This window comes from Harpia harpyja, chromosome 20 (genome assembly GCF_026419915.1).
Source record: "Harpia harpyja isolate bHarHar1 chromosome 20, bHarHar1 primary haplotype, whole genome shotgun sequence".
NCBI classification, from domain to species: domain Eukaryota; kingdom Metazoa; phylum Chordata; class Aves; order Accipitriformes; family Accipitridae; genus Harpia; species Harpia harpyja.
Genome location: NC_068959.1, coordinates 3,501,381 through 3,527,137, shown reverse-complemented (window position 1 = coordinate 3,527,137; position 25,757 = coordinate 3,501,381). Strand labels below are relative to the sequence as shown.

Sequence of the window (25,757 nt, the reverse complement as noted above, 5' to 3'; positions counted from 1 at the left end):
CTTACAGTTGCTTTCCAAAAGAAAGTAGTTAACTCCTTTTTCTTAATTCAGGTGGAGGAGCATTAGTAAATGGCTCCAAAAAATACCCATATTGGGTTCCACGGTTGTCAGCTTGTGATTTCATGATGCAATTCCAAGACTGAAATTAAATGGCTGTTTTTTCAATGTTAGTCATGCAACCTTCCTCTGGGATCTGAATGTCAAGCTGGGTCAAGCTCTCTCCTTCCTCTACATTGTCACCAATTCTAAGGAATATATAGGTCAAATTCTACGCAGACACTCCTGTAAAGCTATTATTTCAAATTATATGTCAATTATGTATGTTGAATTTAGCAACTCTTCCTTTTAAATGCAAGGTTGCTTGAGGACTTTAAAACTCTTGGTATCTGCAGTAAAGTATTTTGCCTTAGAGTTGTTGCCCTGAATCCAGATAGGACCAGGAGTGAATGAAAGTCATCTTCTTCAAGGAGCTGTGTGGTGGCCTTTGAAATCAATTTCTGATGGTCACAAAACATCAGAAAATCTCAGAACCACAATTACTCCTAACACTGAGAGGGAGGCAGAGAACTGAATGGACAGAAAAAGTAATGATGTTTGCAACCTAAACGAAGAGATGTTAATCTAGAGCTTTCTACCTCTTTAGCAAGAACAATGTAGAAAAATTGTACAGCAAAGAAAACTATGTTCACACGTAACTCAGGTGGAGCTGGGGAGGCTGGATTAGAATTAGGATCTAAAGAAAACATTAAAGAATCATATTCCTTGTTTTGCATAGGGCAGTACCCATGAAAAAACACCTAAAGCACAGAAATAAGCATAATTCATTTTCTTTCACCTAATCTGGTCATCTGCAAAAAGACCTGGATAGCTTTATACACATGGCAAACCAAAACTGTAAGAATCCAAGCGCAGCCAATGATTAGAACAATTAAATGAAGAAATTCAAGCAGAATGAGATGAAGATGAAAGAGAATTTCTGAATGACGCCGTTTTGCAGGCCTTCACAGCATCACATACTGGTTGGCTCCAACAGCAGGACACGAGATTTTACCACTTCTGTATTTTTCCTTCATAAACTAGAGATTATACATTTGTGGGTTAATTAACCAGAACTAATACTCTCTTATTGTTGAAGAACAATACTGACAAAATGACAGAAATCCGTGATTGATTAAGCAAAAAAAAAAAAAAAACTTGAAATGCGGACAGAGTCAAACCAGGGGGCAAAGGCACCCCCAACTCTGCAAAGCACGATTTCCTTTAGTTTGATGATCTAACTGCCCTACAGTTAGAACACAGCAGATTGCACGCTCCTGGTGAATCTGGAGAACACAAGCCCTGCCAGCTCCCAGACTACATGAATCATGCCTTAGGATTTTCAGACTCAAAACACGCAGGAAAAATGACCCTTTTTGACACCATGAAGGTCCTAAAACGTCTTTGGGACTGGGATTTAGCTCTGTCTGTGGATGAAGTCCCCTCCCAAGTGCCAGTCTGCAATGTCTGGAAGAGCCTTGGCCCGTTGCAGCAACGAGGTGCACCAGGGTTATCACCTGGGAACGTTTCGGACATGTAATGATGAAGAAAACAACAATGGCACTCAGGGCAGGTTTCTTCCATGTCTGTCAGAGGTGGAGGTGTTGGGCGTGCGAGCAAGTGGAGAATTCACGAGCTAATTTAGCAAAGAAAAGGAAGTTTGACAGGCTTTGAGGTAAAGTCAGTTAAAGTAATGGTATAGTACTGAGGTAAAATAACCGAAGATACAAACCCCACATCATCCTAATCTCTATTTAATCAATTGCATTGAAAGAGGCTGAGAAAAAACTGTATACTTCATTCTGTCAAAAATAGTCATTTTTTGAGTCTAGGTTGCTAGCAACACATCATTTGAAATGTTGCATCCTACAGGGAGCTGACCTGCTGGAATATCCTTCAGTTTATCATAAATTTTAAAATTTTATGAATACCGAGGCGTGCTGAAGAAAGGCATATGAGTGGTTGCTATTGAAATTCAACAGGACTTATGCAGCAGAGACCTCTGAGTACCCAGTCGACAAAGCTTTTATGTATCAAAACAAAAAAATTTACAAACTAGAAGTCCTTGATCTTGCATGTATAAATCCAACACTTGCAAATACAAATATATACAGATAATTTTACGCACAAATTGTTAGGCTGGTTTCGACAAGACGATCCATATATGTGAAATCATTTACCTACGTGAGCATCTGCAGGTCCAAGCCTTACGCACAGCAAAGACTTTGGGAACACTGCCCATGGAAGAGGCAGTAACCATCAATTTAGCAACACAAGGCATTTATGGCCATAAATCTTTAGTGTCCATACAAATCAGACAAGACCTGAGTTTTTAATAACTAATATATAGGTTGTGCTGCTTGGACATTGGTACCCTCTCTGTGGGACCCTTACCCACTGATGGTGAAGGTACACCAGTTCAAACCTCTCCTGTAGACAGGTTGTGCGGTGTAAGCCACAACTTGTAACACAAGCTTATCCCAGATAGCCCGTATTCATTATTTAAGAGAATTACAGAACTGAAAAGGGATTAAAGCAATAAAATATGGAGACATTAAACAACCGCCTTCAGAATTTTATCTAAAAACCTACACTATTTTTAAAGAATGATACCCTTTGTGATGAGCATGTTAACCATGGTATGGAAAGGAGTGAAGAATTGCGTCTCTGAACTGTATTAGAGAATTACACTCCCCGCCACAGAAGTCTGTAGGCTAGGAAAAAACACCATAAAAAGATGACCTTAGATCCTCTGGGAGTCTTGCACATGGGCACATCCTACCTGGAAGTAAGTTTCATAGGAATCTGAGGACACGGCTCTTTTCGGGAATAATTAATAAGCAACAAGAATAGCAAAAAAGTAGGAAGAGCTGCTGCTAGAGAGAAAGAGCAAAAGTGGATCACACAAACCAGGCGAAAACATGGACCCCCGGGACAACGAAAGCATTGGGGCTTTCCCAACTGCTGACAGCCCGCAGACCATGCCCGTGCCAATTCACACCAGCTGAACATCCAGCCCTAGCTACAAAGGTAGGTATCCAAGGATGTCATATTCCACCTCTGAAGCTAAAGAAAACAGATTACCCACCAGCAAAGAGATCATTTTTGCCACTAACGTGTTTTGCAAGTGTAAGATACAGCACTCCCAGCTTCTGCCTTTACTTGTCATTTTGTGCGCATAGCAGCAGATCCAATTCTTTCCTGATGAGATAAAGCACTTCTGCGTAGCACTTGTACTAAAGGCAGATTGTAAATGCAGGGTTATGATTTATTTATGTACATTAGAAACTAGCTAATTTGCACTAGTGACTAGATACCCTATTGGAAGTTTTCATATTTTATGAATCAGCAAGCAACCTAATGAACAAACAATTAAGGAGTGAACAAAGAAATGTACTTTGTTTGTTACTTTTAGTGAGCTCAAATAATGCATTATATTAGGGAATACATTTGGTTCAAGTGATGCAGTCTAGACAGTATCCCACACCATGTGCTAAGATATTTTAGAAAAGAAGTGAAATGTCTGCGCGGGTTGCGATAATGAGAAGCCGGCGAGCGAGGCAGGGCTGCCGAGCGCTTGTGTGTGAACCAAACGCCGATGGGCGAGACCGACAGGCAGGCAGGGAATTTCTGTCTGATGGGATGCGCAGACGACCGAGAAAGAGGAACGCTGCCTTGGAAAGTCTGGGCTTACACCCTTAAATACAGCTGCGGGTCAACAAACACGCAGCTGTTATTTGCATAGAGAAAATCAAGATATTTAGAGGAGGCAGAAATTAAAGCAACCCGTGCAGGGTGCCGTTGCGCTGCCCGGGTAAGCGCGGATGCTGCCGTTGGGTGACGATGCGCCAGAGGTGGGAGGGCTGCGACTCTCAGCTCCCAGAAAAGAGGCGAAGGGAGGTGCTCCGGCAGCGCGTACCCCCCCTGCTTTCGGACCAGCCTGGTCCTCTCCACCCCCGGCAGGAAGCGTGGCACGTCTGCACCCCACCGTGCACCCCCGCGGCGAAGGCACCTCGCCTTCCGCCGCGATGCTACGGGCACGCAGGCTTCGCACGAGATGCGCCCGGCGGCTCTGGGGCGGCTGGCGATGGGGCAGCCCGGCCACCCCAACCCCGCTGCCGAAAAACCGGGGTCACGGCTGCACGCCGGTGGCTCTGCTCTGCTGCCAGCTCCCGTGCCCGAAATGTGCCATCCGGCAAACAAGCCCGGCAGCTCCAGTAGCTACCGGCAGCTAGAGCTCGCTGGCTCTTTTTAGGCCAGCTACAAAGCTGGTAAACACTTGGACTCGTCTGACAAAACACTCGAGCAGGAGGAAATGGGGTGTGTGCAGAAATACTCCATTACATATTGTAATGGCAGACATTAATTCAATGTTAATAACACTTTGCACTTTTCAATCACATATTCTAAAACCCTTTAGATAGGTGGGGAAGCATTTGGCTGATGATTACTGGGCAGAGCCCAAAGGTGTATTCTTCCCTTAGGCGCGAGGAGATGAAGTGACTTGTCAGAGTGGCAGCGCTGGGAAGAGAATCTACATCTACCCATTTGCAGACCTACATTCCCATCTAGTTGCCAGAAAGAGGAGTTAATTTAAATATTACCGTTTGCTGACCTACTTACAACGCTACCATCAAAACTTGGAAGCTGTGATCAAGTATATTCTCCTCTATACTTGGGCTTTTTGAGGATAACACTATCTTTGAAGTACGCCTTTCAGTTGCATTAAACAGATGGATCATTATTATTTGCTCCACTTTCTTAACGAGTCCCTGTTTGCTGTGATTCAGCCGCTGCAGACTTTGGATAGACTCTAGCTCAGCCTCGCAACCCTGAAAAACACCTTCCCGGCGCAGCGATTGCTCGCTGTTATTATCCCCCTATGGCTATCGTCACACCTTGCCCAGGGAGCCGGCGGGATGTAAAGACGCAGCGCCTGCGCAGAAAGAGCAAAAAGTTTGCGACCGTGCCTGTACCTGCTCCTGTTTGTCCTCTTCCCCTCGGTTTTCTTTCTAAACAACCTTCTCCTTCCTCAGCCAGCCTGTTTTCAGTACTTAGCGGGCCACTTTGACACCCTCTGTTGTCAGCCTTCCTCCCCTTCACCAAAACCCCAAACCCTTTCCTGCTTGCAGAGAGAACTACAGGCACAACCGAATGTCAACAACCACAGCATGCAATGTGAAAGACGAATTCAAAATACATGCTGTCTCCTTCCCGGCGGCCAGCATCACCCAGCACGGCCCTCCTCCTGCGGTATGTCGGGTCCCGATCCTCGCCAGCCCGCTGGGCGCTCCGGTGCCAGGCAGGGCAAAACCTCACCGGAGGTTTAAGCCGCTGCACTAGATTAAAAAGCCGATAGTGAAAATTTGAAGCAAGAGGAGAGAGGAAACGGTCAGCGTCGTGCCCAGTTTCGAGGGCTGACCAGTGCTTCCAAAGTAGGTCACATCGTGCGGAGGGGAAATCACTGTCGTCCGACCCCGCGATCGCTGAGCTGTCCCAAAGTGCCTCCCCAGGTACGGCCACCCCGACCACGCTCCGCTCATCCCACGCGCTGCCTGGAAAGCCAACCTGCAGAGCCACCTACACGTGTACAGCCGTGGAAGGGCGAAATCCTCATTTTAATCCCCCGGGCGATTCCACCCCGGCAGAAACGCCATCCCCAAAACTCCGAGTTTCTCTCCCTGCGCTTGCCTGGGTCGCCAGGAGCCGTTAGACGTCCTCAGCCTCGCCATAACCTCACTCTATACAAACTGTTTACAGACATTTTATCGAGGTGCACCAGGTGTGGATGCGGTTACCAACTTTGAGACTGTTTACCTCATCCTCCTTTCTGCATCACGTTGTCACAGACTGTATATAAAAATCAGATAACAATGGTACTTCGGTCACAGCCAGCTCAGTCTCTGCACACTCGACTCACACATGCACTGGAGGACGCGGTGCATGTACAATCCTCGCAGCAAACCACACATGAGCTGCTGCAATCAAGTATCTATCTGCCTTATCTCATTTTTGCTGAAGTAAATTACACTGAATTTTTTTTTTTTTTTACCCTTTTCAAAGCCAATACACAAATGACAGGATGTTGTTGAAGGAAAATATGAGCTTTCATAAGCTATTATTATTAGCACATGCGCACCTCTCTGCTGCTTTGATCTTACTGTAGGTTCGTGTTTATTCCTCCTGACTCTGTACCGGCTGAACTCAAACCCGATGTCTGCTCCGATAGAGATCATGAACAATTAAAGTTGGATTTGTTAGCCACAACATTGTGGAGCCAGAGCTATGGGATAATTGCAAGGGTGACATTCGGCCGAATACACTATATATAGTTTTCCCAAAGTCTTTCGGCCGTGACGAGGTGTTTGCTGTAAAACGGAAGGGTGGTAATGTGTACTGAATAAGTGCTCTTTGATATTTCGCATGTAAGTAAGAGCACGTTCAGGTTTTGTTTGCAGCGGAACTGTGCTTCTTTTATTGTTTTCCGAGCAGAACCCCCCCCCCCCCCCCAGTGTTCAAAAAAACCATTACAGGCTGCCTTAAAAATGGTGCCAAGGATTCACAGCCATCTCTGCTGATTTCAGTGACCAAAATAAGTTTACATATATTACTATATATGTTTTTTTAACACTTCTGCTGGCAGCGCAGTCAACCCTGCTGCAGAAAAGTAATTCCCATGGAGCTTCTGCTTCGGTCATCAGGGGCATCGTTTGCTGAGCTCCAATCCATTACACATCCACAACCTCACTGAAGGCAGGGGAGCCGTACAGATAATACGCAGGGCATGACTTGGTGGAGATGCACAGAAAGAAAAAACTAACTTGGCTCTTAGTCCCTGGACTAAACGGGCAAGGCCAGCATTCAGAAACAAGCAAGCGGCTTTTCAGTGAGAAAATACGACTCTATTATAAATTAAGTCCTGGAGACTCCAGTACCTGGCAGGGTTCATTTGTGCTTGGTGCTGTACAGGCTTATAGGACCAGAGCCCTTCAGCTTTAAAGCCAGCTGAAAACAACCCCTTTTACCAAGGCAAATGGAGGGAATGAGTTACAGAGAATAACGTTAACGGGAATGGGATAGGTGATTCTATCAACCGGCTTCGTGCACAATCAGACAATTTTAGACAGCCTGCGTTCGAAGCCCGGCCACGCTCTAGCACATCAACAGGCCATGAAAGACAGCACGCGGGGATGGAACGCTGCAGCGGTGGGAGACCCGTGTCTGGCGGGGGGACTCGTCTGTCTGTCTGTCTGTCTGCCCTTCCCTGCATCTGCCGCTGCTACGGCCCGTGTGCCCCAGCTCCCCCTCCTTTGTCCCCACGGGGCAAATGCACACGCATTAAAAATACCCCTGCAAAATGCGGATGGGGGGTATTTTTAAAACCCTGCTCAGCTCATTGACCTCAGAAGTGCCCTGCCAGCGTTCGTCGCTCCAGCCGCGCTGGTGGCACGTGAAGGCTCGGGCTCACGCAGAGCAATGCCACCGAAGTCTCAGTGAATGCCACCGGGTTTGGAGGTGACACACACGGTGGCAGGCGGCTTACAGTGTTGGCACAGGTCCGCTGCAAAACCAGATGCTACTTGTATTGAAAGGTGATGGAAGGCTGTGCGACAGCAGCATCAGGAGGCTGGGAAGAGCTATGTGAAAAATGCATCAGGGAAAAAAAGTACATCAGGGAGAAAAAGATATTCTTGATGATGTTTTTGTGAAAATCCTGACCTGGTGAAAAACATTACCTATTCAATGTTGAAAACAAAATAGAAATCAACTGAGCATGGGCAGACTTTGAAAAATACCAAAGACGAGAAGTTTGCAGAACTCTGAAAATTCCCCATCAGCCCTAACGACTGTGGAAAGGGAATTGGGAACGGCAGCAATCACAGGAGACAGCGGCTGCCAGCACTGCTGAGTGATATTTACATCAATGTCCTGCCAACAATACCATTACTGGATTATCAGGGCGGATTAAGCCTTTAGCCAATTACCCCGACTGGTAAATTGTAGATTGTCTAGACTTTTTCATGTTCAACAATATGCATGAAGTTTCTCTTTATCGCTACAGCATCACACGATGCTCTTGTGGGATGTAATCCTGCGCTTCCCCAGGAGGTTCAGGTGAGCCATGCCTGCAGCTCTGGGTTGACTTAGTGTGGCCCTGTGCACAGACAGATTTATTTCAGACAGGATTCTCATAAATTCAGAATGACTTCCAAATTTCTTGACTAGGAGATCAAAGAGGCGAGCATTTGCTTCATGCCATCTGTGGAGCTGCTCAACAGGGCAACGCAGTCTGGGGAGGGGGGAGGAGAAGGGAAAAAAGAAAGTCTTGGAGATTATGCCCTCAAAAACAAGCTCAAATGCCACCCTCACATTAAAAAGCACTGGTTGGCAGTAACAATTAATTTCTTAACTGAAACCCGCCCAACTGTGTCCAAGTGTTTTAATTTGCCTATTGCTACAATATGCAAGGGAGCTGGCAGTAATGGATTTGCAATTAAAACTAAAACTGGCAAAGAAATCGCAAAGCTGGCAAAAGAGCTAATCTGCAAGCCATGATCACAAGATTACAAAGTGTTTATGCACATGCTAATTACCGGAGTACATCGCTGAGAATGACTTGTAGGAGAGAACACTGGGTTTGTGTGATCTAAATCCCTGGATCCGCACAGCCACCTCAGCCGGCATCCTGCCTACTTCCTACAGCTCCCGCAAGCTGTGGAATTCGGGGGGATCACCGTGGTCCCTGCGTGGAAGCAGGGAGAGGGACAAGGGACAGGCAGGCTGGGTCCCCCCAGTGCCATCCCGCATCGCAACTGGGGAAGGACGGCAATTGCTTCTCAAGCAGGTCAAGGCCAGTAGTCACTGGGAGCCATGTCCTCAACTGGAATATGGACCCATCGGTGCAAAATGAAAATCTCCCTGAATAAACTAGCACCCAGTTATTCACCCTATTTGCTTTCATCCTGCTATCTCTTGGCTCTAAAAATAGTTATTCCAGCAGGTCCCTGGAGATCAGTGGGTTGCACAGCACATGGCCCTGTACTGCAACCACCCAGGACAAACATGCACCTACTGCCACAAGCACAAAACCTTTACAAATTACCTGCAAAGGACAGGATGGGAAGGGAAAAGGACTTAAAAGTGACCAAAGATCCATGCAAATAGCTTAAAACAGAAAGTGACAGTGGTCAGGGGCACCGTGAAGAGCAATTTTGAACCACAGGAGAGAAATTTCAAGGAGAAAACAGAGTGGAAGAGTAGTCCCAGAATAAAAGGCTGCTGGGAAAACTGAGATTCTTTAATATATAGGATTAAGGATTGCCAGTATCCTCAGGGAGGAAATGCAAATGGGGTTCAGACCATTTTTTCCATAAAAATTAGGAAGGAGAAGGAATAGACTTTGAAGTTCAACATGTTAGTAAATGAAAGCAACAGCAAAGGAGACACAAAGAGAAAGCAAGCCCTGGACGCCTAGAATTATGTCTTAAACACTTGGTACTGAAAGACAGAACCTGAGGTGATGAGGAGACTTCCCTTCATGCCACGCACAGATCCCAGAAAATCTCTAGATTAGAAACTGCCTGAGAAAAAAGTATTGCACAACAAAGGTAGGATGGAGTACAGCATTCAAATGGGATTCTTCGTGCCTTATTCAGCCAGCCCAGGGTGATGAGGCTGTGAGGAGCGCATCAATGAAGACCTGCTGCATATGCCAGGCTGCTCTCGGATGCGTAGAACAGCGAAAGGATTTCTGGACAGTGCTCTTTGCTCTACGAAACGGTGGCTGGAGTCGGCGCGGCAGGAGGTAACAGCCAATGGACGTCTACGGAGATGTCAGAAATCCAACGGGCACCTCTACAGTGATTTGCAGGCTCAGCTGCACTGACGGGGGCTGATCATTCCCGACACACTCATGAAAGCCGGACAGTTAGTCCAGGCTGCACGGAGGTGGTGAAGAACCAGAAGGACATTGTAAGGATGCACAGCAGTAGTCACTGCTGGGTCTGGCAGAGGTATGGATGGTCTCTGTGGTGACTTCTTGGAGGTATCAACGGCCTTGCTCAGTTCTGGTAGCTGGCTGAGATGGGCAATTTGTATTTGGCTGATGGTCATTCCAACCTGTGTACTTGGGTAAGGCAATTACAGAGTGAGTTCAACCCATCGTTACTGCTGGCTGTGGAATGCCATGTGTCAGGAAATGGCACCCGACCATCACCAATGCAGATAAGCGCTACGGAGTTAATTAGCACTATGGAAAGGGTGGTTCAAGGAAGAATTGCTTCAAAACTTGGCTTGGAGATTAATTTATCCATCCCTACCTGTAACGCACTGTCAAGCAGTTAATGGTACGTTCAGCTACTGGGGTAACTGAGTGAAGTTCAGGAGGAGATGATACACCATGATAAAGAAGAGATGATATAATGTTGGGTCCTTCAGACTAAGAACTCTACAGCTGTTCCTTGCTCCAACTGAGACATGTAGACTGTAAGAGTTTAAAGAATATAACACAGCCACAAAGTCTTTTGTTAGGTTTTTTTTGTTAAATACATTTGGGAGAAATTTTTCTTTACATCCAGAGATTCGGTTGGCTTCTCTGTACTTGTTACCCAGCATCTAAGCCACGCTCTGCTGCTGGGGTCTGCCATTCTGCCTTTTGCAAGGAAAGCCCCAGATACAACTGTTGCCTATTTAAAGTCATCTACAAACCAGTTTAATAAAAGCTGACTGCATCTGCTTCCATGTTATTAGTTCTGCCCCAAAACTCTGTTCCTGGCAACACAATGTTCCACGCTAATGAGCCAAATCTTCCCCTCCCATGGCAGTACTCCTAAACCTCCACACCATTCAGTTCACAAAGTTACCACCCTGTTTTTCCCTCGGGGGAGGGAAGGATTGCAGCTGCAGAGGGGGTTCTTCAAATAATATGAAGGCCAAAGATCTGTGGGAAAATCTGCTCTCAGACAAATAGCACTTGGGGGCATCTGCAGAGAGAACCAGCCCCTCTTTACTTCTGTCTGGGTCCCACGTCCTTCTGGCAGCGGAGTTTTTTTATGAACCAGGCTGCCATTAATCCCCTGCCAGTTCCTACACCCTACCATCCTCTGTGGGTAGACAGCACAGAGTGGGAGATAATGCTGCAGGGAAGTGGTATTTACTTCAGCTGGATTTTGTGGCTTCATGGGAGAGTTTCTACTCAGGGCAGTTATTTCTCACCCGCTCCTGCTGCAAGAAGGACAGATTTGGTGTCGACTAGGACAACTTTTCTCAGCCCCTTTTCCAGTGAATCTTCACCCATTCTTGCCACTTTTCTCCTTGCAGCATCGAGCGCGAGATAAACAGCGAGTCGAGGTTATCGCTCTGTAGTGATGCTGCTCAGATTAAAGAGAAATCAGATAACTCTCATTACCTAACTGAAACTCACTGCTAGACTTTTATAGAGAAACGATAACGTCTGAGAGCTGGAGGACTCTGCTGCCCTGGCAGACACCCTGCGGCACCCGGGCTGAGCTGGGGGGGCTGCACCCTGGCTCTCCTGCCTGGTTGCTCCCGTGCCTGGGATGCGGAGATGCCCGGGATGCGGAGATGCCCGGGATGCAAGACAGAGCCCCAGACACCATGAACACGTGTGGTTTTGGCCTCCGCACGCTCACACCTGGAGCCTCCAGTAAGGAAAATTTAGGCTTAGAAGTTGACACGGGCACGATTGATGGCTTTAATATTTTACAAATGGATGCGCTAGCAAAACGGCCGTCTCTACCCCATCGTGCTGAGTTTCTTCCTGTTTCTGAAAGTTGGACTGAACTCATCTGTCCGCCTCCTCTAATGCTGTTATAAACCTTTCTGCACCACATGCGACAGCAGCATCTCCCTGGAAAAGATTTCATTCGCTTCTGACTTTGCCTCAAGCCATTAACTGACAAACTGGCAGCTAACTACTGTTAACAAATGATTTCCTAGAGATTACTGTTTAAGTAAAAAAGGTTCCAAGATAAATAGACTCATTCTTCATGACAAGGAATTTGAATTATGCATCCAGGGGTTTGGTACGTGTGTCCAAAAACTATGCTGTGCAATCCTGGAGGTTGTTCTCATCAGCATATTACAAGCGGGTAAAAAAGAAATGACATTGTGTCCTCGGTTTAATAGTGCAGATTTGTGCAGCAAGTGTATTTGAGACAACGTGTTGGACCACCCAATCATCGTTCCCATACAACTAATGCCACTCTATGAAATTACTGTTTCGGCTGAAAAAGCGATTTGTTTTTAAAGCAAGAAAAGACGCCAATCGCCTTGAAGGAGTTGTGGTTTTAGGGCCACCTGCAACTTGCTAAAAGATTATGAAATTGCAATTTGTTTAATATCTTGAAGTAAATGGTCTAATAACCAGCACAGCTTACTTTTTTTGGCTAGTCCTTCTCTGATCGTTTCTGAAACATCCCCTCTCGCAGCAGCCTGTGTTGGATTTTGCGGGGTTTTTTTCAGTATGGACGTGGCTTTCCCTGCAGTGCTCTCCAAACGTAGCTTACACATGAAACGATAAAGCTTCAAAATGCTCCTGGGGGAAACTGAGTCACGGAAAAACAAGCTCCTGGGGGACTGGGAGCAGAAGCTGGGATAAAACCGCGCTTCCTCCACCGCAGCCCTGCACGGCAGTTACAAGACTATCCGGTTCCTCTGCTATAAAACTTGGTAACATGCCTCACTTCTTACCTGATTTTGAGAACATCCTGTGTTAACACATAAACAACTGGTGCTACTAATGTCTGTTTATTTGGCTATTTACATGCGTCTGACACGGCACCTGGTGCTCTCCGGTAAGAGGATCGCTCGGCTCCGTATCAAACGAACTCCCAGGGCGCAGGCAGGAGAGAGGCAGCTCCCACCCACGGCAAACAGCAACGCACCCGCCCGGGAGTCAGCCATTTACCACTGCGCTGTTTTTAGAAGAAAATTTGGATGAAGAGTGATGCTTTTGGATATGGGAGCTGATCTTTCAGGGATTCACTGCAGCCTGCCTCATCCCTCAGTAGGCATTTATATGCTGATCCACATACTAGATCAGTACAAATAGTATATGATAATTTTAAAATAATTTATTTTGCAAAGTTTAAATATATGCATGTATTTATACGCTATTTCCAGTACATGCCAATAACCAAGCAACTGGCACTGACATATTAGGTAATTTTCTGTCCTCTTGAGTGAAGAAATTAAATTTTCTCTACAACAACTCTTGTATTCAAGTGCTGTCAGAAGTCCCAGCCAGCACGCATTTAGTGTTTTTACCTGAATTCTGCTTCTAGCAGGAAAAGCAGAGTTCACCAGAACAGTAAAAAACTTACATTGCCAGATATAACCTGGTTTCAGCCATCAAATTAATTATGGAAAACACAAAAGGGCTTAGGCACGATGTTAACTTCAAGCCAGAAGCATTAAAAACTTTTTAGCTTTTTCTGAACACCAGTATCTATTGCATTATACAGAACATGTATGCCAACATGAGCCAAAACGTCTTTGCACTTAGTTGGAAATACATCCTTAAATCACTGCCAACTGCGTGTAGAAATGAACGCATTTACTCTATAAGGTTTAAATAAAATTATTGCCTTGTCAAGGTGTTCCCATGTCCCCAGTACAACTGTTTTAGGGAGCTAAATCAGCAACAGCAAACACATTTCTGTGATGTCATTTTACAGTACTTGATTCTTCGAAGTTGCTAACAGCCTGCAAGAATTCAACTCATTGATCAAAAAACTTGAGAGCATGTTTCCATTGGAAAAGGACTCCAGACCTGGACAAGGGACAAGAGCTGCCCTTGAGTTAAAACAACACGGGGGAATGACTGTAAGTCTCACAGTGAATCACTGAGTTGCATTACTTGAAGAGTTTGTGTCCTGCCCCATTACAACCACAGCTACATCTGATTTGAATGAAACTTCAGACTTAATGATTTTCATGCCAGCTCTTTAAGGAGCAATGTAATTTTCTTCAACACTCTATTATTTCATTCGCTACCTCCAAAGGTTTTGCTCCAATTCCAAAAGCAAACTTATTTTGAGGAAATAGACTGTTTCCAACTGGCTTTAGAGGGGCCACACGCTTAAAACCCTGGACCGGCTTAAACCGCAGCCTTCAGACATCCTCGTGTTTGAGGGTGTACATCTCCAGCATCCCCATCTCTACTTAGAAAAATGCAAACAAGAGATCAGCACTGAAGATTCAAACGTTTTGCAGAAAGCTATCCCTATAGTAATGATTTCAAACAAATAACAAGCTAAAACCGAAACACAACAGTGATAAAATAAAATCTGATGAGCTCTTCAAAAAGATCTCGAGTGATATCAATTGGCAGGACTCTGTTGTCTATCCCAGAGCTATGGCAGTTTATCCCAGCCAGGGCTTTGCTGCAAACACACCAAAGCCAGGAGGCTGCGTCCTTTCATATTTCAAAACAAAAGCCAAGTTCTGATTGCTGGGACGAGGAAGAAATTTTTTGTTGTGGATACATTACTGTGTAATTACTGCAGATCTCATTTACTTTCTTTTGAATACTATAGCAGATACAAAGGCTGGGTAGATGTGGCAGCTCCTCGTGTTATCATCTAGTGCTCTAGGTCTACATTTTGACAGTTAGCCCTCCAAAATATCAGGGATGTGTGTGTCTATTGAAGGAAAAAGAAAATATTTCCATTGATAGGAGACAGGGAAATACAACCGATACTGTCAACCACTGTCAAACTGATAGCAAGGAAAGAGTTTCATGTAAAATTAAAAGAAAAAAAAAATCATTTATCCATTTTCTCAATAAAAGCAGGGTTAGAAACATGGGGATAAGATCAGAGAGGAACACCACTGGGTAAGGGACTATTCATGGGACCAGAACGCGGAAAATTCCATAAAGCACAAATGTTGCTAAGAATATTCGAAAGTCAAAGCTTTCTGTGGGTGTGCATGCATAGAGATGTCAACACAACTATTTCATGATCACCGAAATTGCTACTAGCCTGCATCCTCTCTGAATGGCTATTTTTAGGACCCAGCCTTTCATGTGGTATAATGATGTGGATTTTACAAGAGCATTTATAATGTGTTTCATATGGTGTACAGTCCTGGAGAAATTGCTTTGTATCAGAGAAAGTTAAACAAAAAGGTTTGGGTGGGTTTTTTAAAAAACTTTATTTCTTATTTTATATTATTGCTTCTGTTTTGGATTTAGGGTTCATGCGCATATTTTAATTTATCCTATGTGACAACACTGCCTGTCCCAAAGGGACGCTCAGCACAGCACGATGTGATCCCGCAAAACATCACCTGGATTTCTGAATCCGCGCATCCCTTTGGGCGGTCGGATTTCAAAGCTGGCAATGCCACACGCTGTAAGTTATACCAGGAAGCCAAAGCTCAAAGGCCAGATTTCGACCTCGGGTATGCTGGTGTCAGGGGTTGTGCACTGTCTCCCGCATTAGAATCGGCTTTTCTTCTTTTAGGGCAAAGTCATACAAAGCGAGGTTTGTAGAAGACGACAGCTCCTCCTCGCTATCTCCGCTCCCGCGCCAGTAATTCCAGGGCAGCGGCACGTAACGAGAACCAATTCATCAGCCTCTCCATGCTAAGAACAACACATTTTCATGTGGTAGATCTTAAGATGGTTTATTTCCTAAACATGAAAGCAATCTCTGCAGTGCCATCTCCTCAGTATTAGAATAAAAATTCCACATTTCTGATCCTTTCTGAGCATTTTGCTGGGAAGAATATCTCCCCAGCACTTCTTCCACAAGTGTGTTTGTAATTGCATCCCCCTCGTGCTGAGTCAAGCATACTTTACGATCTTGGGCTTTCACATTTTGCTTTTGTGTAAGTCCCATCAGAGGAGAACCTCTGTTTACGCTCGTGTATGCTATTCCTCAGAACAAACCACAGGAGAAAACAAATTTAACATATAGCATACAAGTTCAATCACTAAAAAAAAGTCCTTTTTTGGTCAGTCCATGATTACCGCGTAGCTCTTCAAGGCAGACATATACTTTGTATATTATAGCTCCAGATTCTCAATAGAACAAAGGAGATACTGTTGAGATGTTTTTTTGCCTATCATTTAATCAAATGTAAAGTTGTTATAACCGGAGGGGAAAAGTGCTCTAGATTCTAGTATCCAGCTTTACTTTGGTTTCAAAAACTTACCACAGCATTGTTGAGTTTATTGTTTTGTTTAACAAAATACTAATTTTGGGACCCCGTGAAACACAATGAAGCAGATTCTTTTCATTGCAGCTGAGCTGCGTTTAGCACAGAAGCGGCGGACGGGAGAGGAGCGGTGGTTTAAAGCCACTTTGGTGACCTCTTGCCCAGCACCTCCAGCCAGCAGGATGCTCTGGATGGGTACCACTAAGTCTACCAGGTTTTGCTAACCCTCCTCATCCTCATTGTTGACCAACTGTCCCACATTCTCCGTGAAACCACTTCACAGAGGCAGTGGTGGTGGAATAGTCCTTCGTAACTTTGGGAATGGTCATAAACTATAAAGACTCAAAGGCAAAAATCAGTGAAAGTGCCACAGGACAGAGCAGCGATAAGTTGCTCCCGTAAGGAGGTGAAGGTGAGAGCTCTTTGTCCAAGACCATTGGGAGGTGACCAAGAAAAAGATCCTGCTGTAATCAAGACTCAGAGGCGCGTGATGTTGCAATCACGTCCTTTAAGACATGAAGTAGGTGGGTTTGTGAGCCAGCAGCATGTGCTGAACTGGCAGTCCCAAGGCAAGAATGAAGACCTCAGTTGACATTCACAGAGGGTTTGTACGGACTTTGCAGGTTCCCAGGACATCTCATCATTCACGCCATGAAACACTCGCCCTGCCTGGGGGCTGGAGGGAGCCGTGCCCTCCCGGACAGACCGCTGGACAAGCCAGCAGACAGAACAGGCATTTGGTCTTTACTGATTCAGCTGGATTAAAACTGGAAACTAGGAAACAAACAGCTCTGTATCCTGTTACCAACCCCCTGAGTCACCCGTCCTCCTGCCGAACCTTTGTTTCATCCTCCAGACACAGAGGACTAATGAGCAAGTATCATGTTATAGCCTATTTTTTAAAGAGAGATCTGGAAGAACAGCACATGAAAGAGCCTGTGGGGGGGGACTCACACGTCCCGGCTTGGCACCAGCCTGGGATTTGGTCAGGCTGAGAAGTTTTCCTGCTGCAGTGGCTCTGCAAAGAGTTCAGGAAGCAACTTGCACGTATTCTCCTATTTCTGTGCCCTCCACCCACCATTGGTAAATGATGAGGTAAGAGCATGTATACATCAGGCTGAGAGAGATGCTGACATAAGCCATCTCCTGGCACCAAGAGCAGTGAGCTGGAGCGGCAAAGGCATGGGAAACCAAGGAAATGAGCAGCAAACGAGAGGAGAGGCGTTAGATGATGGCTGCAGACAGCCCAAAGCCTCGGAGGGGTGGGATGGAGAGAAGCTCCCGCGGTGGCAATGCCCTCTCCAAGAGGACAGTGCGGGGGATGCCTGGCACCCAGTCCTTCTTCAAATCAATGCAACAGACGGGAGAAGACAATCCTTGAGGAATCTGTGACACACACACGGTGCAGATTTTAGTAACTGAATGGCAGCACGTGCTCGACTGTTGTTCACCCAAACCTGCCCTGTCCAGCACAGCCTCCCCATGAGCATACACGATGCCCACAGACGCATGGGTCCTTCCTTCACCTTCTCTACGGTGAATTAGCGAGGGGGCTCAAAGGCCAACCTGTATGAAACGAAGACTAAATTCGGTCTTGCTGAATCACTCATGGCCAAAGGGCAGACCAAGAACTGCAGGTGTCAAATTAATGGCAAGCTCTAGATGTTTCCTCTAAACTGTTGATGTTTCTCAGCACTTGACTGTGCTCTACCAATAACCATCGTGTCATGTACACACCGACACACAGAGTCCAGACCAGACTGCCATCTCAGGCGTGCAGCTCACACCACCCGTATCTTGAAAACCTGCTTCACTTGCAGATCACACTACAGATAGAGAGGGATTCAGCCTGTGATTAGGATCTGGCCCTTCGCAGATGATCTATGAGAGCAGTCAAGAGAGTCATCCCTACAGAGTCGGCAATGTCTGTTTAGTCACAGGAACACACGCGTGGTTACTTGAACGGGTACCTCAGAACAGCAAACGCCAGCACACCCGACTGTACGGATTTGTCAGAGTTTCCACCCTAACGCAGGAATTTAATGGTGCCTGTAGACTTATGGCAGGAGAGAGACCACAAGCTGCGAGGCGACACGTGAGCACGTTGCAGAGCTCCTTGCTGCCCTCCCGCCGCTCCCCCCTTCTCTCCGTTAGAGCTTTGGATACCAGACCAGCTCTGTTCTTTCATCCTGGACATGTTGTGCACCGCTAGCACCCAAATCTCTTTGTTCTTCACAGTTAAAGTTTCAAAAATATTAATCATTAACACGGATGAGCTTTGGGAGCTTGGGTTGATGTTAGGTCTTTGCTTTTCTCTCCAAATTCTCAACCGGTTGAGCTAGTAACATTTCACAAATGGCAACAGTTGGAAGCTTGCAGAAACGGTGCCTTTACCATACATATCTCATAGCAGCTCCCTACTGACAAAGCATCCTGTGCCTGGGAAGCCAGTTCCAGGGTAGCCTGCGAAGGAATCCCAGTGGGAGAGCAGATATTGTTGAACTGTCTGAATCACGTGCACGCTTATTCACATGCACGGATTTACATAAAACTTGCTTTTGTTTCCCTGTGACATTTTTCTTTCTCATTTTTTCATTCCAAACAATTTTAAAAATAAGGTTCTATTAGACCACACACAGACAGTGCTGTATCATGTCACTGCTTCTTAAGCAGAACTCTCTAATTTATTTCAAAGGGAAGTTCTGCTTCAAAATTGAGGGTGTGATATGAACTCAGAAATTAACACAAGAATTTTCCTTGGGGGGGAACCAAGGCTGAATCAGACATGCAATAAATGACCTCGGAAGCCCTGCGCCTTGGTACATCCACCTATCCAACATTATGCTTTAATATAAAAAATTATTTTCACCATTATCCTATTTCAAGCTAGGTAGAAGAGCTGAAAGAAGTGGATTCGCTCTGGTCAGGAGGGAACAAATTACTCATCTGTCTGTCTGCCAGGATGTCCATCAGCAGCCACCGCACTCCTAATGCTTTCTGCCAGGAATATAGCAATTTAGGGGGACAGCGTACCGTCCCAGCCAGGTCCTGTAGCGCAAGCCCTGCAGCCAGGGAACCTGGCTGGGATGCTGCCGGCGATGTTGCCCTCCCACAGCAGCAGGCACTGCTGGGAACGCGCGGAACCACCGTTTGCTTGCAGCTGCCCTCCCTCCACGCGCAACATCTGGAGAGGGATGCAGCAGCCCTCTCGCAGCGACAAATCGCCATCACGTAGTGACTCCGGGGAGTTTTGCCGCTGGTTTCAACAGGATCAGAACTCGACACAGGAAAAAGCAATACTGAACTATTGCCACGACGGTGCAAGCTAGGACAGAAAGACCTCTACAGAGAAGCAGCTGAGCTGCAGATTTCCTTCCGCCAACTGCTGCGGGGGCAACAGCCTCCTCCCGCAAAAGGATGGAGCAGCCTTGGGGGAAGGGGGCTGCAGCAGAAGTAGCCGTGTCCCAGGGCTCAGCTGCTGCTGCTTGAGCTTCTGTCCGGCGAAGGGCAGCAGGAGACTTTCCGCTCCACGCTTTTTGACCTCGTGTTAAGACATTTGGGACTTGTGGCCCCAGGCCAGCAGTAACTGCACTTTCATCTTGCCCTGCCCAAGGGGACGTTTCAAACCCACTGAACAGCAACCGAGCTCAAGGAGCCCGGCGGACCACAGGGCATTACATCCTAGGCCTGCCATCTCATTTGGGGACTTGAAATGGGCAGAGCTCGGGAAGGTACCAGCACCCTTCTGCTCCGATGTGAGCTCTGGTTAGACAACTTGGTAATTAAGAAAATGAGGTAGTGTCTGTTTTCCAAAGAAATAGAGGCTCTTGGACCTCTGTTCCTCACACAGACAGAAAGTCCAGTGCCTCAGCTTTATATATAGAACATTTTCGTTCTGCCTTCAGACACCTCACACGCTCACTACACGCAACAGAGGTGCACAGAAGGTGTGAAGAGCTCCCGCGGGAGCTCTGCCACCGACTGGAGTGGGGAGAGCTTGTGCCCTACATACGGGACAACGTGGCTCATTCCCCTATTTTATAAACCTATTTACAAAAGGAACTTATAAGTGCTCCTTCTACCATTTAACTACCACATGGTACAAGATACAACAATGTTCAGAAAACCCCCTCGGGTCTAAACTCAATTATACAACTGTAGCAAGAAAAATATTTTAATCTGATCAAAGTGTTAACATGTTTGACCATGTCTGACCTCTAATGTTTGTAACCACCTAAAAGGCTGATGTTCTTACTAAGGATGTACCTTAATTTGATTTAAAGTCATTTGTACTATTTAAAAAAGGATATAGTTTTATGATTTCACATTTCATTTAGAAAAACAGTTCCTCAACTTGTTAATATTATTTGGAAGTTTCTTGCAGATTTTTAACCGGCATATCCTATACATTTCACTCTGGGAAAAGCTGGCCTTTGCCAGAGTTGGGAGAGTCAAAGCGGAGCTATGAACCACCACGCATGCGACACCTGAGAGCCGGGTGAGAAACGGTTCTCCTGGGGCCTTGCAAAATTTCAAGATTTCAGATGCACGGCTCTTAACACCCTCGACCGAGAGCGTGCCCTCCCCAGCCCGGCCAGCCGACGGGGGGTTCACATCACGCTCCCAAAACAGGGGACACCGGGGCTCAGCCTGCTGCCTTGTCCCCAGCTCCAGGAGCACCTCCACTCACCTGCACGCCCTGGCCACCCCTCAGCCCTCCTTTCTCTCTTTGATAGCTCTACCGCCAGTCCAGGCTACTCGTGCACGCTCAAACCAGCATCGCTCCAGCTGAATGACCCTAAAACGGCGTTTGCCACCCGCAGCAAAGGTGGGCCGCTGAGCTGAACGCCCAGGACCTGCCCGCTGCAGGCTCTGGCCGCATCCTGCTGCTCACTGGGGACATTGGCTGGGCTTGGCGTTGCTGCTCGTGTCAGGTACCCGAACACGTTCGGTGCATCACTCCGGAGCAACGTCAGAGCGCGGAAATAACACAAGTGGGTGCGTTTTGGTAAAAAAAGAGAGAATTTTGGCTGGGGAGATGCGGGGAGCCTAGCAGGATGCTGGGGTGAGCTGCGGCGCAACAGTTAGCGGGCTACAACCACCTTGAGGGAAACAAAGCAAAAGTGATGCTGCTGAGAAAATAAGAAAGAAAAAAGGAAAGCAGCACGTCGCTAATGCCGGTAGCGACACACCCACCCAGGCAGGCGCTCCGGGCTGGCTCCAGCACCGCTTGCAGCACCCTGCCGGGGTTCGGAGGGAGCCCACAGAAAAAAAAAAATGTGGTTTTACGGTACGTCGCAGGGCGGGGGTTCAACCCGCAGCCTCGGTGCTGGCCGCCCTTCGTCCTTCAGAGAGCTGTATTATATTTTTCGATCAGGTAAATGTAAAGCCCTGACAGTTTGCCAAAGTACTCCTGGGTTAATTTTTTTAATCTTTATTTTCTGAAGATTCTGAAATTAATCCTAACTGCAAACAACCATTTCCAGGAAGTCTCATTAACCAAAATACAGTCTCCACTATCAAGTGTACGCATGACTGTGATACGTAATCCCATTCACTCACACAACACTCCTCCCCGACTCTACTTGTGCTAAAGTGTTAATTAAATACACTTTTATGGATGGTTAAGTATCTGCAATCTTCGGTCACAGATTTGACCTCCTCAATTATTGGAAGCAGCCACCAGATTATAGCCCACACTTTATATAATACACACAGTAGCAATAAATCTGTACGAGAGCAATACATAATTTACTATGATAACCTTTGCACAGTCAATATAAATACAAGACAAAATTGCTCAGAAGGATATATAGGAATAGCTGTCGTACCAAGTCAAAAAACCAAGTCAAGGAAGAAATCTTCCTGTCTCTGTTAGGTAACTGATTTTTAGCTGAAAACATCAAATCAGCTTTTTAAGTCACACAACATAAACCACTGCAGGATCTGAACAGGCCTAAGTAAAGCTGTCTGCTGAGGCAGTGAATGATTTCTGTGGCTCTCAAGGGGACGGGATCTTTCCTTCTCTGCTACTCAGTTTTCTCCCCTTCGAGTTCTGCACAGTCTATTTACTCCTGTCTGTTGCTCCAACGGCAACCTCTTGGGTTTTTACTACATTATCAAGGGGAAAGGCGATTCACAAACCACAATCTACTTTTTAGCTTAATTGCTGATAAATAGGCTATTGTACTTTGTTGCCCATCTAGTAAGGGTGTAAGATTAAAGCAAATATTCTACTACAGCAAATAGCTGCTGGGCTAACGTAACTCTGAATTTACCCAGATTCTATACCAGGAAGCAAACTAAATGCGTTTAAATAAGACAAGTTTAATATCATTGTTTAAAATTTATCAGGGAGAGAGCAGCTTAGTATTTTAGAGGGGTGAGGAGGACACCTGGTACCTGGAGGAAGGAACACGAGAAGCAACAGAAGAAACGCTTATTTGGATTACAATGATGTATATTGGCCCTGCCTTGCAAACGCATCTTTTCTTGCTGTAAACTGCAGGAAGACTTCAAAATTTAAGGACGGCTCCTCAATATCTGCACACCGACTTCAGCAAAATTATGACAGTCTGCAGCTGGGGAGGTCAGCTCCCCCAGGAGGGGCTGTGCTGGGGTACGGGCAGGCTCACGGGGGGACCTGTCTCCTTCTGCCGCCCAGGCCAGCAGGGTCGGGCGGGAGGACATGGCAGTGATTCCAGAGAACAGTATTTCACCCCATTTTGAGTTTCATATGCCACAATCCATCCATTTTTCATAACGCCAGCTTAACGTCCCACCCCTCTAGTGAACAAATGACTGAAATTAAGGAGGCCATTATATATTCTTTCGAACCTTATCCCTTTACAGGTTAGAAACTAAACCTGAAGTAAACCCAGTGATGTTCTGTTCTCATGTACTGACTGTAAATGCAGAATAACATCTGAAACGAACGTAGCAATGCCAGCTCCCCAGAAGCGACACAAGCACTGACTATCTGCTGCAATGTCATGACATTATTTTCTGAAGTTGTGATAGAGATGGTGATGGGAAAAGACAGCTTTTGTAGAGAAGCCTTTAGTTAATTATTCAGATAGCAAAACTTATAAACATTAGAATATACAGAATTACTAAAGCGGATTTGACCCGAGAGGGAAAACTTTACAGGCAGAAGACAGGAAGCGTCCTCCGGCAGCATTAAGCCTTCTCCTAAACGCCTCTATTGCCATTTTAGAAGCACGAGATCCATCATCCACAACAGAGCCCTAACCAAAGGCAGGCCAAAACCTGGCCATTTTACAAGTGGGTACATCGAACTGAAGTTAAGCTGCGGGACGTATCCCTGAACACAAACACCAGAAGCTGCTCACCTCCACAGCCTGTGACCCAGAAAAACAAAGGGGCATTCTTACATTAGACATTAGGATTGTTTGCTGGAAAAGTAAAGGCGAACCTAGAGGATGGGGAGATTGGAAAACAAGCTCCTCCGGCAAACTCGGAGCTAAGCAGGCGCTTGCTGCCGAGCATCTTTGCCCCTTCCCACTCCTTCTCCTTTCGGCTTGGACAGAGCAGCGCCCGGGCACTTTAGAAACCGGGCTGCAATTTGTCAGGAAAAAAAAAAACAAAAAACAACACGTGTAGGTGCCTGCACAATAACTGCAACATAACTGCGAGAGGCCACGAAACTTCTCCATAAGGAGAGGACGAACTCACCAGAGGTGACATAGATCCATTTGGCAGATAAGGGTCTGAGAGCATTAGGAAAGGGTAGCCAGAATACGCAGATCCTTTATACATCCCTGGGTCCTGATGCTTCATACCTGCTAAAATTAAAGTTCCCCATCAAGATTCTCCTTACGCCGGACGATTCCTCTGCCTGTCAGGGCCCCCCCCCGAAGAAGTGACAGCGCATTTGGGGAGTCTTTTTGCCCTGTACCCCTCGGAGAGGGTGTTGGGGGGGTGCCAGGGTCCCCCGGGGGTGCGGGGGTCCCACGGGGAGGGGGGGGGGGTGCGCTGGGATGCCTCGTTGCTGAGAGGAGCAGCTTTCCCCCGGGGGGGGGCAGGGGGACTGTGGCGGCCAGGCCGGCATCCCTCACTCCCAGAGGTTACAGGGTGGTGGGCTTGGGGACCAGGGGCTTCACCCACCCCGGAGGACGGCGAGCGCTCGGGGGGGGGGGGGGACGACACACACGACACACAGGGAGAGAAAGAGGGGGGGCCGCCGTGACTAACCATCGTCCATGTGGTCCGGGAGCTTCTCCTGATAAACCCTCTGCGGATCCTGCACACGCCTGATGGCCTGCATGGGGAGGAGAGAGACAGAGAGAGGCAGAGCAGGGGCTGGCGGGGCGGGGGGCGAGGGCCCGGGGCGGGGGCGGCGAGGGCGGCCCGGCTCACCTCAGGGTCGGCGGCGGCGGCGGCGGCCGGACTGCCGCTGCCCTCGGACTCGTTCACCAGCGAGGACTTGAGATCGGCCAGGTCGCGCTCCGTGAAGGCGTTCTCGGGGATCTTCTCCTCCTGCTCACCCTCGTCCTTGAAGGCCAGCATCTCGTCCGTGGCCCCCAGGTCGTCCCCGCCGCCGCTGCCCAGCTGCGGCATTTTCCTCCCGCCGCTCCCTCCCGAGCCGCGCAGCAACTTTCCCGGCGAGTATTGTTCTCCGCCGCCCGGATCAAGCCCTTCGCAATTATTTTTTTTTTTTTTTCCTCTCCCTCAATTTTTTTTTTTTTCCTCTCCAAAAAAAAAATTTGCTCCCGCTTGAAATTTTTCTTCTTAAAGTTTTTTGGGTTTTTTTTTTTTGGTTTTCCCTTTCCTTTTTAACTTTTCAACTTTTTTTTCCCTTTAATTTCGCTCCCCCCCCTTTCCGAACTCCCTTTAAACCCTCTCTTTCCACAAAAAAAAAAAAAAAAAATTATAATTGTTTTTCCTTCTTAAATCTTTTCCTTACCCCCCCCCCTCCCTCCCTCCCCCGGCGGCTCACGGGGGGCTCGGCAGGCTGCGGGCGGGCAAACGTCGCGGGATGCCGGGCTCGACAGCCGCCCCCCACCCCCCCCCACCCCGCCGCCGCCGCCCCCCCCCCCCAGCCCTCCCCCCCCCCCTTCTTTTTCTCCGAGCCCCGGAAAGTTTCCCCGGGAGCAGCGGGCGCCGGCGGCAGCCAAAGGCACGGAGCGCCCGGTGCCTGTGTGCGAGCGCGGCGGCGCGGCGGCCAAGGGCTGCCGACATCAAAGCGGCCGCCGGGTGATTGGCAGCTCCGGGGAGGGGCCGGGGGGCGGGCACACGCACACACACACACACACACACACACACACACACACACACACACACACAGATGCACACACGCGGAGGGACTGCCTTAAAGGGACCGCCAGCCCGCTCCGGGGGGGGGGGTGGGGTGTGTGTGTTTGTGTGTGTGTCCCCAGCGGGGTGACACCCCCCCACACACGCACCCGGCTCGGCCCGGGGAGGAGGGACCCCCTCGGCCCCCGCAGTCGCCAGCCCGGCCCGGCTGAGGGGGTTTGGGGGCGCGGGGTGGCCCGATGGTGGGCAGCGCTGGGGGT

The 25,757-nt window shown here is 47.5% G+C and overlaps 1 protein-coding gene across 8 annotated transcripts in view; it reads right to left on the bottom strand.

Annotated features, from left to right (window-relative positions):
* Positions 1-24,972, bottom strand: part of TCF7 (transcription factor 7) — a 75,153-nt gene extending 50,181 nt beyond the window's left edge. Inside the window, exons 1-3 of one of the 8 annotated variants that reach the window (XM_052816552.1) lie at positions 24,601-24,972; positions 24,436-24,502; positions 23,917-24,026 (exon numbers count right to left, since the gene is read on the bottom strand). In XM_052816552.1, coding sequence (XP_052672512.1) covers positions 23,917-24,026; positions 24,436-24,502; positions 24,601-24,801 — 378 coding nt within the window. In that variant the 5' untranslated portion in view covers positions 24,802-24,972. The remainder of the gene's footprint in view (positions 1-23,916; positions 24,027-24,435; positions 24,503-24,600) is intronic. The other 7 variants (XM_052816551.1, XM_052816547.1, XM_052816546.1 and 4 more) reach the window with 7 other exon arrangements.
* Positions 24,973-25,757: the final 785 nt, after the last annotated feature.